Genomic DNA, 13,809 nt, shown 5'->3' with positions numbered 1-13,809 from the left:
ACAGTACGTTTCCCACAGGCAGTCAGCGCCGCAATATCAATAGTACAAAGTGAAATTAAAAATTAAATTTCTGTTTTTCAGAAAACAAGCATGTTCCCCATCAACAGTGTATTTTGCAGCACACAGGATTATTTTCGTATACAGCCTTCATCTTAAATAAAGTCTAGCAGAAAATAAGATTCTTGTCTCTGGGGACAGATGTGCTGGCATTTGCTCAGGGTGTCTGAGTATGTGTGTGTGTGTGATTGTGTGAAGGGAGGGGTACTTTGAGATGAAAGCCCAGAGAGAGAGCCACGAGGACGGGCAGAGACAGAGACAGCAGGTGGTGCTAGGAGCGCTTCTGCGCCGGGTGAAGGAGGCAGAGAGGGCTTTTTTTGTGTCAACAGATCAATAAGTAGGAGACTGGGAGAGGACTATCCATTTCAGATTGTCTGACACACACAGAGATAAAGGTTAAGGATGTAGTGTCAGCAACAAAACGACACAAACAAACTGTAAATGTGGCAGAAAAATAATATGACTGCGTCTGTCCGGTCCAGTTTCTCAACCTCCCTTACCCTTACCTGCAGGCACACATAATCAGCTTTGGCATAATGTAAATACAATGCTGTATCAGAGGGCGATACTTGACCGTACTAATGAAACAACACCTTGTCTTATTAAAGTGCACGCATATACAGTATGTATGCAAATAAACACACGTACGCACAACTCCGGCCTGTCAGACACTGTCCATAGCCCCGTTATTGGACCAGGCATATCGTCACCTCTTCTGATTCCAGCGGGCACACACAGATGAGAGCTACTAATTGCCTTGCTGGGGCACAGACGTGACTCGCATGTGACCGGGTAGCTTTGGAGGCATGGGACGCTTGATGTGCATATAGGTGACTCTGTGTCCGTGGTGAGTTTGTCAGTTGCTTGAGTGAGTGACTACAAGACTTGCAGGGCATGTGTGTGTGTTATTATGCAGGATGAATACTCATCAGTCTCTTGGTGGTTGATGGCACCAAGGACCCGAGTGAGGAGCTTTTGAAGGGTCCTTAGTGCCTGCTAAACTATTCTGTTAAGAAGGTGTGAAAATGAATCACATGGCAGTCTTACCTTGGCCTGGCCTCAATGTCGTGCTGAAAACAAGAACAAAGACAAAGAGAGAGAGAGAGAGAGGGAGAGAGAATATCACATTTCACATTAAAATCTTTGCACAGGTGCTGTGGCTAACACATAAAAAAGGTAAACAACATAATTTACATTAACTTGGCCCGCAGCTGGTGTGGCTTTCAATCTGACCAATTAATTTTCACTTCCATCACACCAGTTGTCCTCATGAATATTCATAAGGTGTTAAAGGAGCAGTCTGGAACAAAGCACCAAGTGAGCCACAAACATGATTCACGTGCTGACTTTTCCACTTAATTGTGATTGGGTCTTAAAAGTTTCCTTTATCGATGTCAAAACTATGGACGTGATTTGTTGACTGCGACAGTTACACAAACTTTCCAAGCAAAAGGTTTATTCATGCATCAAATAAAAAATAGAATCACATTTCAGATTCCGTCAATTTCCAGAAGATGCAAATGCATTATTTCACAAGGCCTATCCGTAACATTTAAATTATAGCTATGAATCCACACCGGTATGCTCAGTATGCTAAACACATAGCTGCAGTATCCGTGCACAGCACAAGAAATCGCTGTCATGTACTACAGCCAAACTACTTGTTATACCGTTCCTAATCTCAATTGGTTTATTTTTTCAGTCAAAAAGACCTTGAGCACAAGACGGTCTCTTTTGTTATCTTTAATATTCTGCCCAGCACTGACTGTACTGTAGCACTGGACCTTGACTACCAGCGCTAAAATGGCTGTGCCAGAAAGGGATTTTGACACTGTGTAACTAACAGCGTCTTGAAGGCGGCGGCTCCTTGGCAGCACGGCAGATGAGAAGAGAGCTGATGAGTGGAGGCTGTGGAGCACTGACTGGCTGTCTGCTTCACTGACTAAGACTTGGCTCTAAATTTAATTAGCTTCAGATCTGGACAAATACGTAGTTTCAAATATTGGAACTCAGTGAGATTTCTCTTGGTTTACCTTGTCAAACACTTCAGTAGACTCAAAAGTCAATTTGTGAAATAAGACTGCAAAACTCACATTCACCAAAGAAGCTGGTTGCTGTCAGGCTGCCTCTCTTTATGTTTCTCCATTGTTTGGTTGGTTAACTGACTTGTCATTAGTAGATTGCGAACCGTGGCAGATTGTAAAACACCCAAAGGAAATAAAACATATTGAAATTCCCCTTGTTAAAGTGTGCCTTAGATTAAAACCACAAATCCATAGTCCCTTTGTGAAATACACCAGATGTTTTGCATAAAGAACCATTAGGGCCCAATATAAATGATCTACAGTGAATGGCTGAGAGTGCAAGCGTGAGTGCATTAAGAGTGTGTCTTACCCCACTTTTGCTATCACGATTTGTTAAATAGTGCATAATCTGGGCGCAAAATAAGGCACAAGGAGCAAAGGGTTTATATGCTGTCCCTTAAATAATCCCATAATGCTTTAGTTGTAAAATAAATTAAATCACTCAGAATGTCATCTCCCATTCTCATTGAAAAGCTAGGTGCACCAGCACTTGGAACACTGCTATTTAAATAGCCAATTCGGCAAGCGGTTTTCTCCCAATCCTCCGTCCCAATAACAACTCCAGTACACGTGTTGAGAAGCTGCTTACTATCTGAAAAATGCACACTTCAAATAGCAGGAAAATACTGCACCATTGACTTAACACCAGGTTTTGTTGGTCAATGGTGCAATCGCTTTCTGCAGGCTCAAGATAGCAATGAGCCAACAATGTGACTGACTAGACCTCATCTTTGGGCACACAGATGGGAGCCAATTCATTTGCTAATTGCACAACATGGGTGCTTGGTGTGAAAATGACAACTGCACCGGTCTATAACTAGCAATTACATTTGCTCTATGCTGCTGAGTTTGAGATCCGTATCTCACATCCTTAAAGACAAAAGCTGACATATTTCTATTATAAACTAATTGCTGGGTTAACATATAATTTTTGGCTGACACATTTTAGTATACCATCCTGAGCCACTGAGCCAGAAAGTATGCTGTACATGTACATTAATAAAAAAGGTTCAAACTGTTCTTAAGTAATTGCTTCACTTTAGGAAAATGTTTGGAAAACATTTGCATTATATCCCCCTGAAGAGACCAAAATCAAGAAGGAAGTTATCCTTCTAATGTGATAATAATACTTTGAATGAGCCCGGACATTATCATTAAATACCTAATAATAGAAAAGTCACTGCCAATGATCAGATGGAGGCAGATGGTATTCTAAAGGCTTAAACCAGAATAAACTTGGCAGAACACAATACCAGTCCATTTCCTTGATGGGTCTAAGCAAGTGTTGAATTAGTAATGCACACTGTATTTCTTTGCCATTTGCTTTCATTGCATTATATTACAACAATAAAAATGGAATGCTGTTATAGTCCCAGTTGTGTACTTTGTTTTCATTTGGTCCAATTAAAGAGTTTTTTTAGTGCCACTGCCCACAAAATTGAAAGAAATATGCTGTTCGTAAGAAGCTGACGGCTATGGAGCTTTGCTCCGACTGTAATTACCATAGTTACCTTTCCAGCAGTATAGAGAAAAATCATACCTTCGTGCCTGAATAATACCACATTCAACATTTCTTATATTATATTATTCACATGGCCTAAGGCAGCTCAATTTATATGTGCACAAATAAAAGCTCAAACTCTCACAGATACTATAAGAACAACCAAGGCTTGTGTGTCTGCCATCAAAAGAAGCAACCCGAAGCTGCTCCATTCATAATTTAAAAACAATATCAACTTCATGGAATGGTGTGATCTTGAACTGTTGGAATAAGAGCCAAGCTTCATTCCAAAAGTGTGCTGGTAACTCCCCCGACAAAGAATCTGTGGGGGCACAGCTCAGCAGCAAACAGCTGTTTACAATTACATTAAGGTAAATTCATAACCTTAATAAGCCCACCTTAATCTGTTTCAAGTGTACACTGCAATGATCTATAATGATATCTAACCATAATAAACCAAGAACATAATAAACAAGTATGCTGCATAAGCCCAGTGGGTTATGGGTGGGTTATATATATATATTATTTTTTTATTTTTTTGGGAAATTGCACCCTAGGATGAACCAGACTTGTGCAAGTCCACAATTCTCTTCCTGATATCTTGGTTGATTTCTTTTGACTTTCCCATGAATTGACACAAAGAAGCAGTGTGTTTCAGGTGTGCCTTAAAATACATCCACAGGTGGGTCTCGAATTAACTCTAATGTTGTCAATGTCAATCAGAAGCTTCCAAAGACATGACAGCATCATCTGGGCTTTCCCAAATTGTTTCAAGCCATAATAATGTTAGTGTACGTAAACTTCTGACTTTGAAGGAAGTAATAAAAAATAGTCTAAAAAAATCCTTCTCTCAATCCTTCTCTCAATATTCTGGCATTTAGCAAATAATAATAATTTTGGTAATCCTAACGGACCTAAAACAGGAAAAGTGAATTGTGTATTCATACATACATACAGTTGAAACCAGAAGTTTACATACACTATATAAAAAGACACATATGGTTTTTTTTCCTCACTGTCTGACATGAAATCTGAGAATCAGAAGCTTCTAAAGACATGACAGCATCATCTGGGCTTTCCCAAATTGTTTCAAGGCATAATACTATTAGTGTATGTAAACTTCTGACTTTGAAGAAAGTAATGAAAAATTGTCTAAAAAAATCCTTCTCTCATTATTCTGGCATTTAGCAAATATAAATAATTTTGTTAATCCTAACGGACCTAAAACAGGAAAAGTGATTGTCTGATTTCATGTCAGACAGTGGGAAAAAAAAGCATATGTGTCTTTTTATATAGTGTATGTAAACTTCTGGTTTCAACTGTACATACATACATATGTATATATATATATATATATATATATATATATATAATACATTAAAGCTTCATCTCTACAGCCATTAGGTAAAAAGCTGCATTGTTTGAAATCAGCATCTGAGCCCTTCACTGTGACCTGGGTCACGGCTGAGCCACGGTTGGGTCACTGCTGCAGACTGCTACTGCCCGGCTGATGAAGCATCTCGGCTTTGTTTTTTAGTGTGTGTACTAGTCACACAAAAAGATCATTCCCTGCCCAGTGACATATAAATGTTTTTAATTAAGTAGTCATCAGAGAATGTCCAAGTAAACACATTGCGTGCTTGTACAAATGAGTACCTACTGGCACTTTTATAATGAAAATGTGGAGAGTATTTTGATAATAAATGGACGCGGACTGAAACAAAGTCTCTTAATATATTCTCCCTCCAGCTCCAACTGAAATTTCTGAATGTTTTTCTCATCCCCGCTGACTGTCTTTATTACGTGTGTATGTGTGTCTACATCTATGTGTTTCTGTGCCTACATTAAAAGAAAGACGAGAGATTATTAACTGAACCAGTGGTAATTTGTTTGTTTGACCTTAAGCAAAAAAGGCTCACCTCAATTATGTGGTTTATTCTTTCGGGAGCATTTCAAAGGATGAGTTTTGCGCAGGTGAGAAACATTTTACATCATAGTTGCTCCATTCTGCAGCCGTGCTGTTACATGGCAGCAGTGTGTGAGCTTGATATTCTTACAAAGCAGCAATTGCTTTTCCTGACTTGGCTCTGAAAGCTGCTGGTCTTTTCTTGTAAAACATTGGAATCAAGACACTAATTCCAAAAAGAGCTGGGGGCTATGACTGTCCCTCCCTCACAAACAGGATTAGGTTGTGTTTAAAAAGAAGAGAAATAAACAAAAACCAAAACAGCAAACAGGGTCAACATATTTAATATTTATTTCCAGTTAAACAAAGCTGAAAGCAATGGCCTTGTTTCACCTCGGTCCAGTTATTGTTGTTTTTCTACTGTCAAGTCACCTTATAACATCATGCATTTCAAATCCCAAACACTATTTCATAACATTACAGGACTTTTGCAACAAGAAGGACAACAGAAAACCCTTCTTTCAATACATTAAAACCACCTGCCTAATAATGTTGTCCCAACACAACATCTCTGACCTGACAAGGCATGGACTCCAAAAGACTTCTGAATGTGTTCTGTGGTATATACCAATATGTTGTTGTGCTGAATCATATTCACCACTGCAGTTTTTGCTGATGGTTAATTGATTAGTATATTAACACAATCAAACAAATATCTCCATTAAAAAATCACTCATCTAAATCTTAAATTGTACTGATTGTTTTCCTCTCATAATGCATGGTACACTTAGTTTTTTGACAGCTGGGAAGACTAAACGATGCAAGCTCTGGCAATCTTTGTCATTTTTGAACAGCTACTACAACTTAAAATGAAAACAAAAACGTTTTTGTTTTAGCCCCAGCCCCTTTTACACAATTCCTGGTAAATTTCTGGAATAAACAAGTAAAAAAAAACCTATTCACAAATGCACTTCATTCAGGAACTCCTTTTTGCACACATCTATGGCAATGCCAGAACTGATGGGGTATGGGACAGTCTAGCAGATGAGGTAATGCAACACTAATGGATGCCAACCACCATAAAATCAACAGATGAAGAAGAGGCAAGGCAGTATGTTTATGTACGCGGCAGAAGACGTCTTTTATTGTTTTCAGGAACATGCTGAGCAAGAAGCTGTTTTTGTACAGTGCCAATGTATTAAATTTTCATACGGATAGAACCCTATGTGCTTGTCCCTGCAGTGTTACTGCTTTCATTCATAGCACACACATACCGGCATTCTCCCTGAAATGGGATAAATTGGCTGTACAGATTTCCCTGAATAACGGTCCTTGCTCCTATTCAAAAATTCAAGCATGACCTCATGTTCTGAACATTTCAGGGACAGACTGCTGATATGAAAAGCGCTATAGACAAAAGTACCCGACACAGTTCAGCAGAACTGCAGTAAAGAGGAAAGTGAATGATTGTAGTTCAATGTGCCATCTGTAGACACTGCCACTATGAGGCAGACGGACTAACAGTGATAGAGTGAGGGAGCGAGTGGGAGAATTAATGCTTGAACCAGTTGTTGTCTGGATCCATGAGGCTCTTTGCACGTCGTAAGTGTTTTACTGAGGACAAAAACTGCTGCAGGTGTTGGCCAGTTCAGGTAGACTTGATGCAACAACTGTTTCGGTAGCCTCTGCTCCATTCGTTTCAACTCTCAGACTCCACATACAACTCAGCCCAAATCACTTTGAACATTAAAAAGATACATCATTTCTTGACAAGTAAAGTGCTGCGTAAGCCCCCTCTCTACACCTACACACACCTCTCTTGTGACCACACATTTCCAAATAACACTGCCCACTCCGGCAATGACTAACACACAAGAACAAACAGAGTAACCATCGGCATTCAATTAGTGCCTTAATGAACTTGGCCCACCATGGATTCATTTCTCAGCTGGAAAAGCAATCTGCACATCAGCCGCCACCATTACTGCAGCCCCCACTGGTCCTGTATAGCACCACCAGGGAACACTCAAGCCTCCTTTCCTGGCTGTGGTGACTTAAGGATAGAAAGTGACAAATGGACCAATGGGATATTTTAATTTGGGATCTATAAGCAGTAAAAGCCTCCACTTCAATGTTCAAATGGGAGTTGAGGGAGGGAAGTACTGCAGAATCTGAAGTGTGCTGACATGGCTTGCATTTTTCGCCGCATGAATTTATGAATTATATTCCGTAGCTGCGCACATGCTTCAGTTCTTTGGCACGAGAACCTTATTTAGACTAAGGGGCTGATACGCAAAATGAGAAGGAACAGTGTACCCAGCTGCTGCGTTCATAGCTGACAAACACTGTAGCCAGAGGACAAACGCAGTTACACTTATGCTCCATCAGCCTACAGCTCCGGATCTATCTGCATCTAACGAACTGCATCATACTGACACAGCTGACTGTATGAAAGGAAAACTGCATTTCTCTACATGAGCATAATGTACGCCCAGATAAATACAGACTGTCTCTCCTTTCACTTGGAACAAAGCTGTGCATGGTGGCACCTGTTTACCATATTCATTTTTGCCATAATGACTGTGCAGCAGATGCCATGGTCATTAGAAAGATAATGCTTTAAGTTGGAGGTCTGGGATCAAGCCCCGGTGGCTGCAAGTATCCACTGTGCTTAGATGTCTGCCCCAGGTCCGAACCCCCAAGAACATTTCTAGGTTAGGCTTCAAAAGAGAATGTGTGTCTGTTTCTGTGGAAAACTTAAATAATAACGAAATGCATCAAATTCAGATTTCAAAGTGTATCTATTTTTAAAAGAAAATCTGTTTTAACCTAAAATATATTGTCTTTGTAGAGTTTTCACTTGAATATATATGCCAGAAAAGATTAACAAATTATGTTGTTACACTTTAGACAATGTCTTAACTTTTTTGGAATCAGGGCTGTATACTAAAGGAACTATAAATAATAACTATGTAAGGAATACACTGTAAAGTCAGATAGACATGATCAGCATTACAGCTTTCTGCTGGCTGGCAAATTGGTTTTAATTGTTTATTGACAAGGCAACAGTGCTCAGTTTTACAAGGCCGCCCTTGGTAACAACTCTGGCACTGGACCCCTGTGTTTAAAGTTCAGATTAATTAATCATTGACCCTGTTTGCTTGTGTACTTTAGAAGTGTTCTCAGCAGACGCTGCAATGTGACGTGATGTGCTCGAATAAGGGCCTCCGACGTAATGCATTGTGATTTTATTCATTTAATTTTAAGAAGACTGGGATGTAAATTCAGTTACTTGCTGCCCAGTTTTAAACAAACTTTCATCTCTGATTGAGGTGGCTGCAGTACAAATGGTCAGACAAATTGACATAGTTAAAAGTGTAAAAGTATGAATATATGAAAACTCCTAATAATTACTTCCACAAAGAAGTCTGAAGTAGATTCAAATGGCCATATTTGATTTATTTTCACTGCATGGGGCTTATGAAGCCTACTGCATTAGACTGTAGCTGGTGTAAAGCAACAGTATGAAGATTACAATGTGAAATGATGAGTTTCCCAGTATCTGAAAAATCCAAATTTTAAACATCCCACTATATAACGTCACTGTATCACCAGTCGGCCGGCTTTTGACTATCAAAATTTCACAATAACTTCTAATATAAATGATTTTTATGTTTCCAATTATATAAGTGGTTGTTGAACTAGAGTCTAACTTCTAATCTTTCAAACCGTTTATCGTTTTAACCATGTATGTTAGCCTCGGGTTTACCAAAGTCGGCAAAAGGACACTAATGCCGCATGCTATCTTTGTCTCGAATCGTCCACTTACATCTCCTCGCTGTAAAACAATGGACACTGCTGTTTTTCAGGGGGATTGAATGTTTTCTGGGTAAGCCTTATTTATCATGGGTTAAGCCAAATACATATCACCGTTGTCAACACACCTGGGACCGTACTTCCGTGCTCCACAATGAAATAAAGTACAGTGAAACTACAGACATGTTTTAAGGCTGAGAGATTGTCACTCTAGTGTCACCTAAGCATTCTTACTACTTTCTCTCATCAAAGTTACTTTCATACTGTAACTAGACATGTAAATCTCCATGTACATAAATTAAATTTCACATGTAGATTGTTAAATATATGTTATATATAAATCAATTCTACTTTCACTGGAGGTGGTTATCTTATTCTAAATGCCCATGTAGAACCTGATAATGTAATAAATTCCTGATAATGTAATAACCCCGATAATGTAATAAAAATCTGCACTTGAGTCCATTGAAAATGTAATAAAACCTGATAATGTAATAACTTCCTGATCATGTAATAAAGTGCATTTCCCAATAATGTAATACACTTTTTACCAATAATGTAATAAAGTATAACATTAATGGGAGGTTTTTGATCAAATCAAAGATGGCGGAAAATCCAATATGGCCGAAAAACCCCATTGAGGATGCATTAAGCTCAGATTGGCCCAAGGGTTCCAGTGATACATCCTTTGTGAAAAGTGGATGAACAGGTCAAAAGTTAATAAACATTCAACTTTGACCTGTTGGTGGCGCTAGAGCTCTTGAGCTAGAGTTGCCTACACAGTAACACCACTTGAACCCAAGTAATGGGTGGTCTGCTGTTAAATTAATACAATATTGGGGAATTATTACATTATCAGGACTTGCAAAATGAAGGCTAACCTGATAATGTAATAACCTCCCATTAATGTTATACTTTATTACATTATTGGTAAAAAGTGTATTACATTATTGGGAAACGCACTTTATTACATTATCGGGAAGTTATTACATTATCAGGTTTTATTACATTTTCAATGGACTCAAGTGCAGACTTTTATTACATTATTGGGTTTAATACATTATCGGGAATTTATTACATTATCAGGTTCTACAGCCCACAAAACAGCAGAAAGTGCCACACTGCAGATGTGGCCGATAGGGACAAAAGTACCAAACGGAGGCCGACTGGTGAAATAGTTACTAAACATTATAGCATGCTGAATGTCACTCACGCTGGGCTTCTGTTACATTATCAACTGGCTAACCATAAGGAAGGAAGGTTCCTCTCACCTGCACTCTGTGGGCTGGTGCTGCTGCGAGGGCCTCCAATGCAGGACCTATCGCCTCAGCCTGTTCCAGCATGCACAGCTGGTGTGTGATGTGCGCCATCTCTTCCTGCAGACGCTCTGTTTGAAGGGAGATCTCTGCGATTTTCTCAGCAGCGGATGCTGTCAGGAATGCCTCTTTAAGGTCGACCAGATGAAGGGTCCTCTTCTCCTCCAGACGCACCAGTTTTCGGAGCTCATCGAACTGGCTGTTCACATACTCCTCCAGCTCCTCTGTTGACATCTGAGATATGTAGATGAAGTTCAGGAGACAGAGAGAGAGAGAGAGAGAGAGAGAGAGAGAGAGATCGTGAGTGAAGGAATGAACTGGGTGAATCTACAGTAAGGAGAGGAAGTTACCAAGATATACAGATATACGGCTTCCTCCCACAGCCAGGGGTGACGTTCATTGTTGGCTCTAAATTTCCTGAATTTTAAACAAAGTGCAATACATCACGTTAGAGCGTAAAGCTTTTACAGCCTCCAACTCTCACCCGGGTTCTTTTTCCTAAACTTGGTCTTACAAAACACTCAGAACAAATGAATAAAGTCAACCATTTATTGAAAGAATAATAGCCAAATGCAATGCTCAGCGCCGGACTCTGCAATGTGACCCCGATGGCACCACAAGATAGAGTGATTCCAAACTTACATATCTTTTCTCGGGTTTTGGCGAAACCCCGTACAATGGGTGGGCTCTTAAACGCAATTGGTCGATTTGTCTTTGTGGGATGCTTTGGTTACCACCCCTTAACCGAGCATCTTGAGATTTAACATCTCACTGACCTTTCAAACTTTATGTGTGTGTCTGTTGCCTGCTGAAGCCTCCACATCCTGTCCTCCCTCCTTATTCTGCTTCTCCCCCAACATACCTCCCCTGAACTCTGACCTCTCCTATCCTTAAATGACAGGCATTTGTCCTGTCATTGAGTAACCCATAATTTAGGGACTCAGCCAACCTGAGTATATTCCCCGCTCCCACAATCATACTCGGTTGACCGATAATATCGATGGATATTGCCCTATCAAAGGCCTATTGGTATATGTGTTTATGCTGTCTGATACGTACCATTATGAACACTTTTTTACACAATATATAATGCAGAAAACCTTGCTTGCCGTGACTTAGAAATGGTGTAACCTATTCATTTCTATTTATGTATTTATTTTTTTAAATAGTCTGCAATTGACTGAAACTGAACAGTAATGATGTTTATTTAGATAATTGTTTGATTCCTATTTATTCTTTATTTTCTCAGTTATCATTAATATAATTGGCTGATAATGTCATACATGTTGCTTGTATAAAGTAGCCCTCTTGGTACATTTGCAGAGTGGTGAAAAATTGGTGCACAATCCACGTAAAAAAGGTCTATTTTCATTCCAGCTCAAAAAATGACTACATGGGCCACTAAATTGAATTTTCTCCCTCTGAAATCAGTATCGGCCTCAAAAATGCCATACTGGTCAAGCTTTAATTTATATAACCAAAAATCACAAAATTGCCTCAAAGGGCTTCACAGTCTGTCCTTTGACCTTCACACCAGATAAGGAAAACTCCTCAAAGAGAAAAAAAAAACTTTTAAAAGTGAATAAAAAAAACCTCAGAGAGAGCAACAAATGATGGATCTCTTTCCCAGTTTAATAGATGTCTATGTAAAGAACAGATCAACATATTACAATGAGAGATTAAATTGAATTTCCCCTTTGGGATCTACTTACGAATACGAATACGAATACGAATACGAATACGAATACGAAAACTTTATTATCCACTGAGTGTAAAAACAGAATAAATAGTAAAACAATAAAGCAAAAAAACTTTTAAAGGATAGAAAAATATAAAATAGCCTACAGCAATAAATGTACTTCACACATCACCCATTCAAGTACAAAATTTCATAAAAGCACACCACAGTACAAATCAAATTTACAAATGTAGGTGTAAGACCTGCCTTATTCAGAGAACCTGCTGTGCAGGGAAACCCTCAGCAAAGGAAACAACAGGAGTAAACAGGGTAAATATCTACCGCATTCTCGTCTTATTTATTGCATTGACAGCTTCTGGGACAAAGGACTTTTTGTATAGGTTCTTCCTTGCCATCGGTAGCCTAAACCGCTTCCCTGAAGGTCTTCTTCTGCTTTAAATTGAGCATCAAGATGCAAAATAGAGAAATGCATATGCTATGACCGCAGTAAAGGGGCCAGACAGACTTTTGTCTTTTACTTTGGCACGTGAATACTATTTCAATAAACCCACTGGTCTTGGCATACTGTAGCTAATTGATAGCATGAAGCAGATCCCCTGGAGGTAAACTCCATGCATCCCATCTGTAGATAGAGACCTCAGAGGCTCCTTCTTCCACAGCAAGCCATCTGTTTGGCTTTCAGGGCAACTGAACTGCTCACTGAGATACCCTTTTTAATCCATTTCCCCCTTCCCCGATGAAGCTCTCTTTAGCTATGACTCATTACGTTAAAACACCTCAATAAACAGACACCTCCTACAATCCTCCCCACTGTGAGGACTCCAACTCAGACACAGATGCTGTCATGAGCTAAAACACCTCAAAGTCCCTCATTGCGATCTCTGCTCCTGAATACGTTATGATCGCTTCAATCTACGAACATCAGCTGCTCTGTCTCTCCTCTTCCCTTGAGCAGAACTTCACTCTCTTCCTTTCCATCTATTTTATCTTGTTTCCGCTCATCCCCCCTCTCTCCAGTGAAGCAAGGAATCATCATACTTTACTGAGGTTGGCAGAGCCACAGCCCCTAGGGGTCCAAAGTTTTATCGTGTATATGCCATTTCTGCACAAGCAATCAGATTCTCCAAATTGGCCATTAAACCAAGTGCAAGAAGTAACAGTTTTAATTTACTTTCTTTGTATGAGCAGGGAAAAACGTGCACATCGTTCATTCTGAATCAGACAGAGGGACTTAGTTAACATCTAATTGGAAAGCAAAGTCGTTTTCTCTCTTTTTCTTCACCCAAATCAATATCCTGAATATATATGTCTGATGAATTAGGAACAATAGACTACAACCGTCTACAACTCGAGTGAACTGTGTCTATGAATGTGAAAGATTGGAGAGAATGAAGCATTGTTTTCCCAATCTATCTTCATGTGCCTTTGGA

General features: G+C 39.5%; 1 protein-coding gene across 2 annotated transcripts in view; it reads right to left on the bottom strand.

The window, feature by feature from the left end:
- The window catches only part of trim44 (tripartite motif containing 44), a 57,417-nt gene that overhangs the window by 29,322 nt on the left and 14,286 nt on the right, over positions 1–13,809 (bottom strand). For both annotated transcript variants that reach the window (XM_059335404.1, XM_059335403.1), the window contains exons 4-5: positions 10,636–10,914; positions 1,105–1,127 (exon numbers count right to left, since the gene is read on the bottom strand). In XM_059335404.1, coding sequence (XP_059191387.1) covers positions 1,105–1,127; positions 10,636–10,914 — 302 coding nt within the window. The remainder of the gene's footprint in view (positions 1–1,104; positions 1,128–10,635; positions 10,915–13,809) is intronic.

Source organism: Centropristis striata, chromosome 6, assembly GCF_030273125.1.
Source record: "Centropristis striata isolate RG_2023a ecotype Rhode Island chromosome 6, C.striata_1.0, whole genome shotgun sequence".
Taxonomy (NCBI): Eukaryota; Metazoa; Chordata; class Actinopteri; order Perciformes; family Serranidae; genus Centropristis; species Centropristis striata.
Note: the sequence above shows the minus strand (reverse complement) of the source record. Positions and strands in the feature narration are given on the sequence as shown.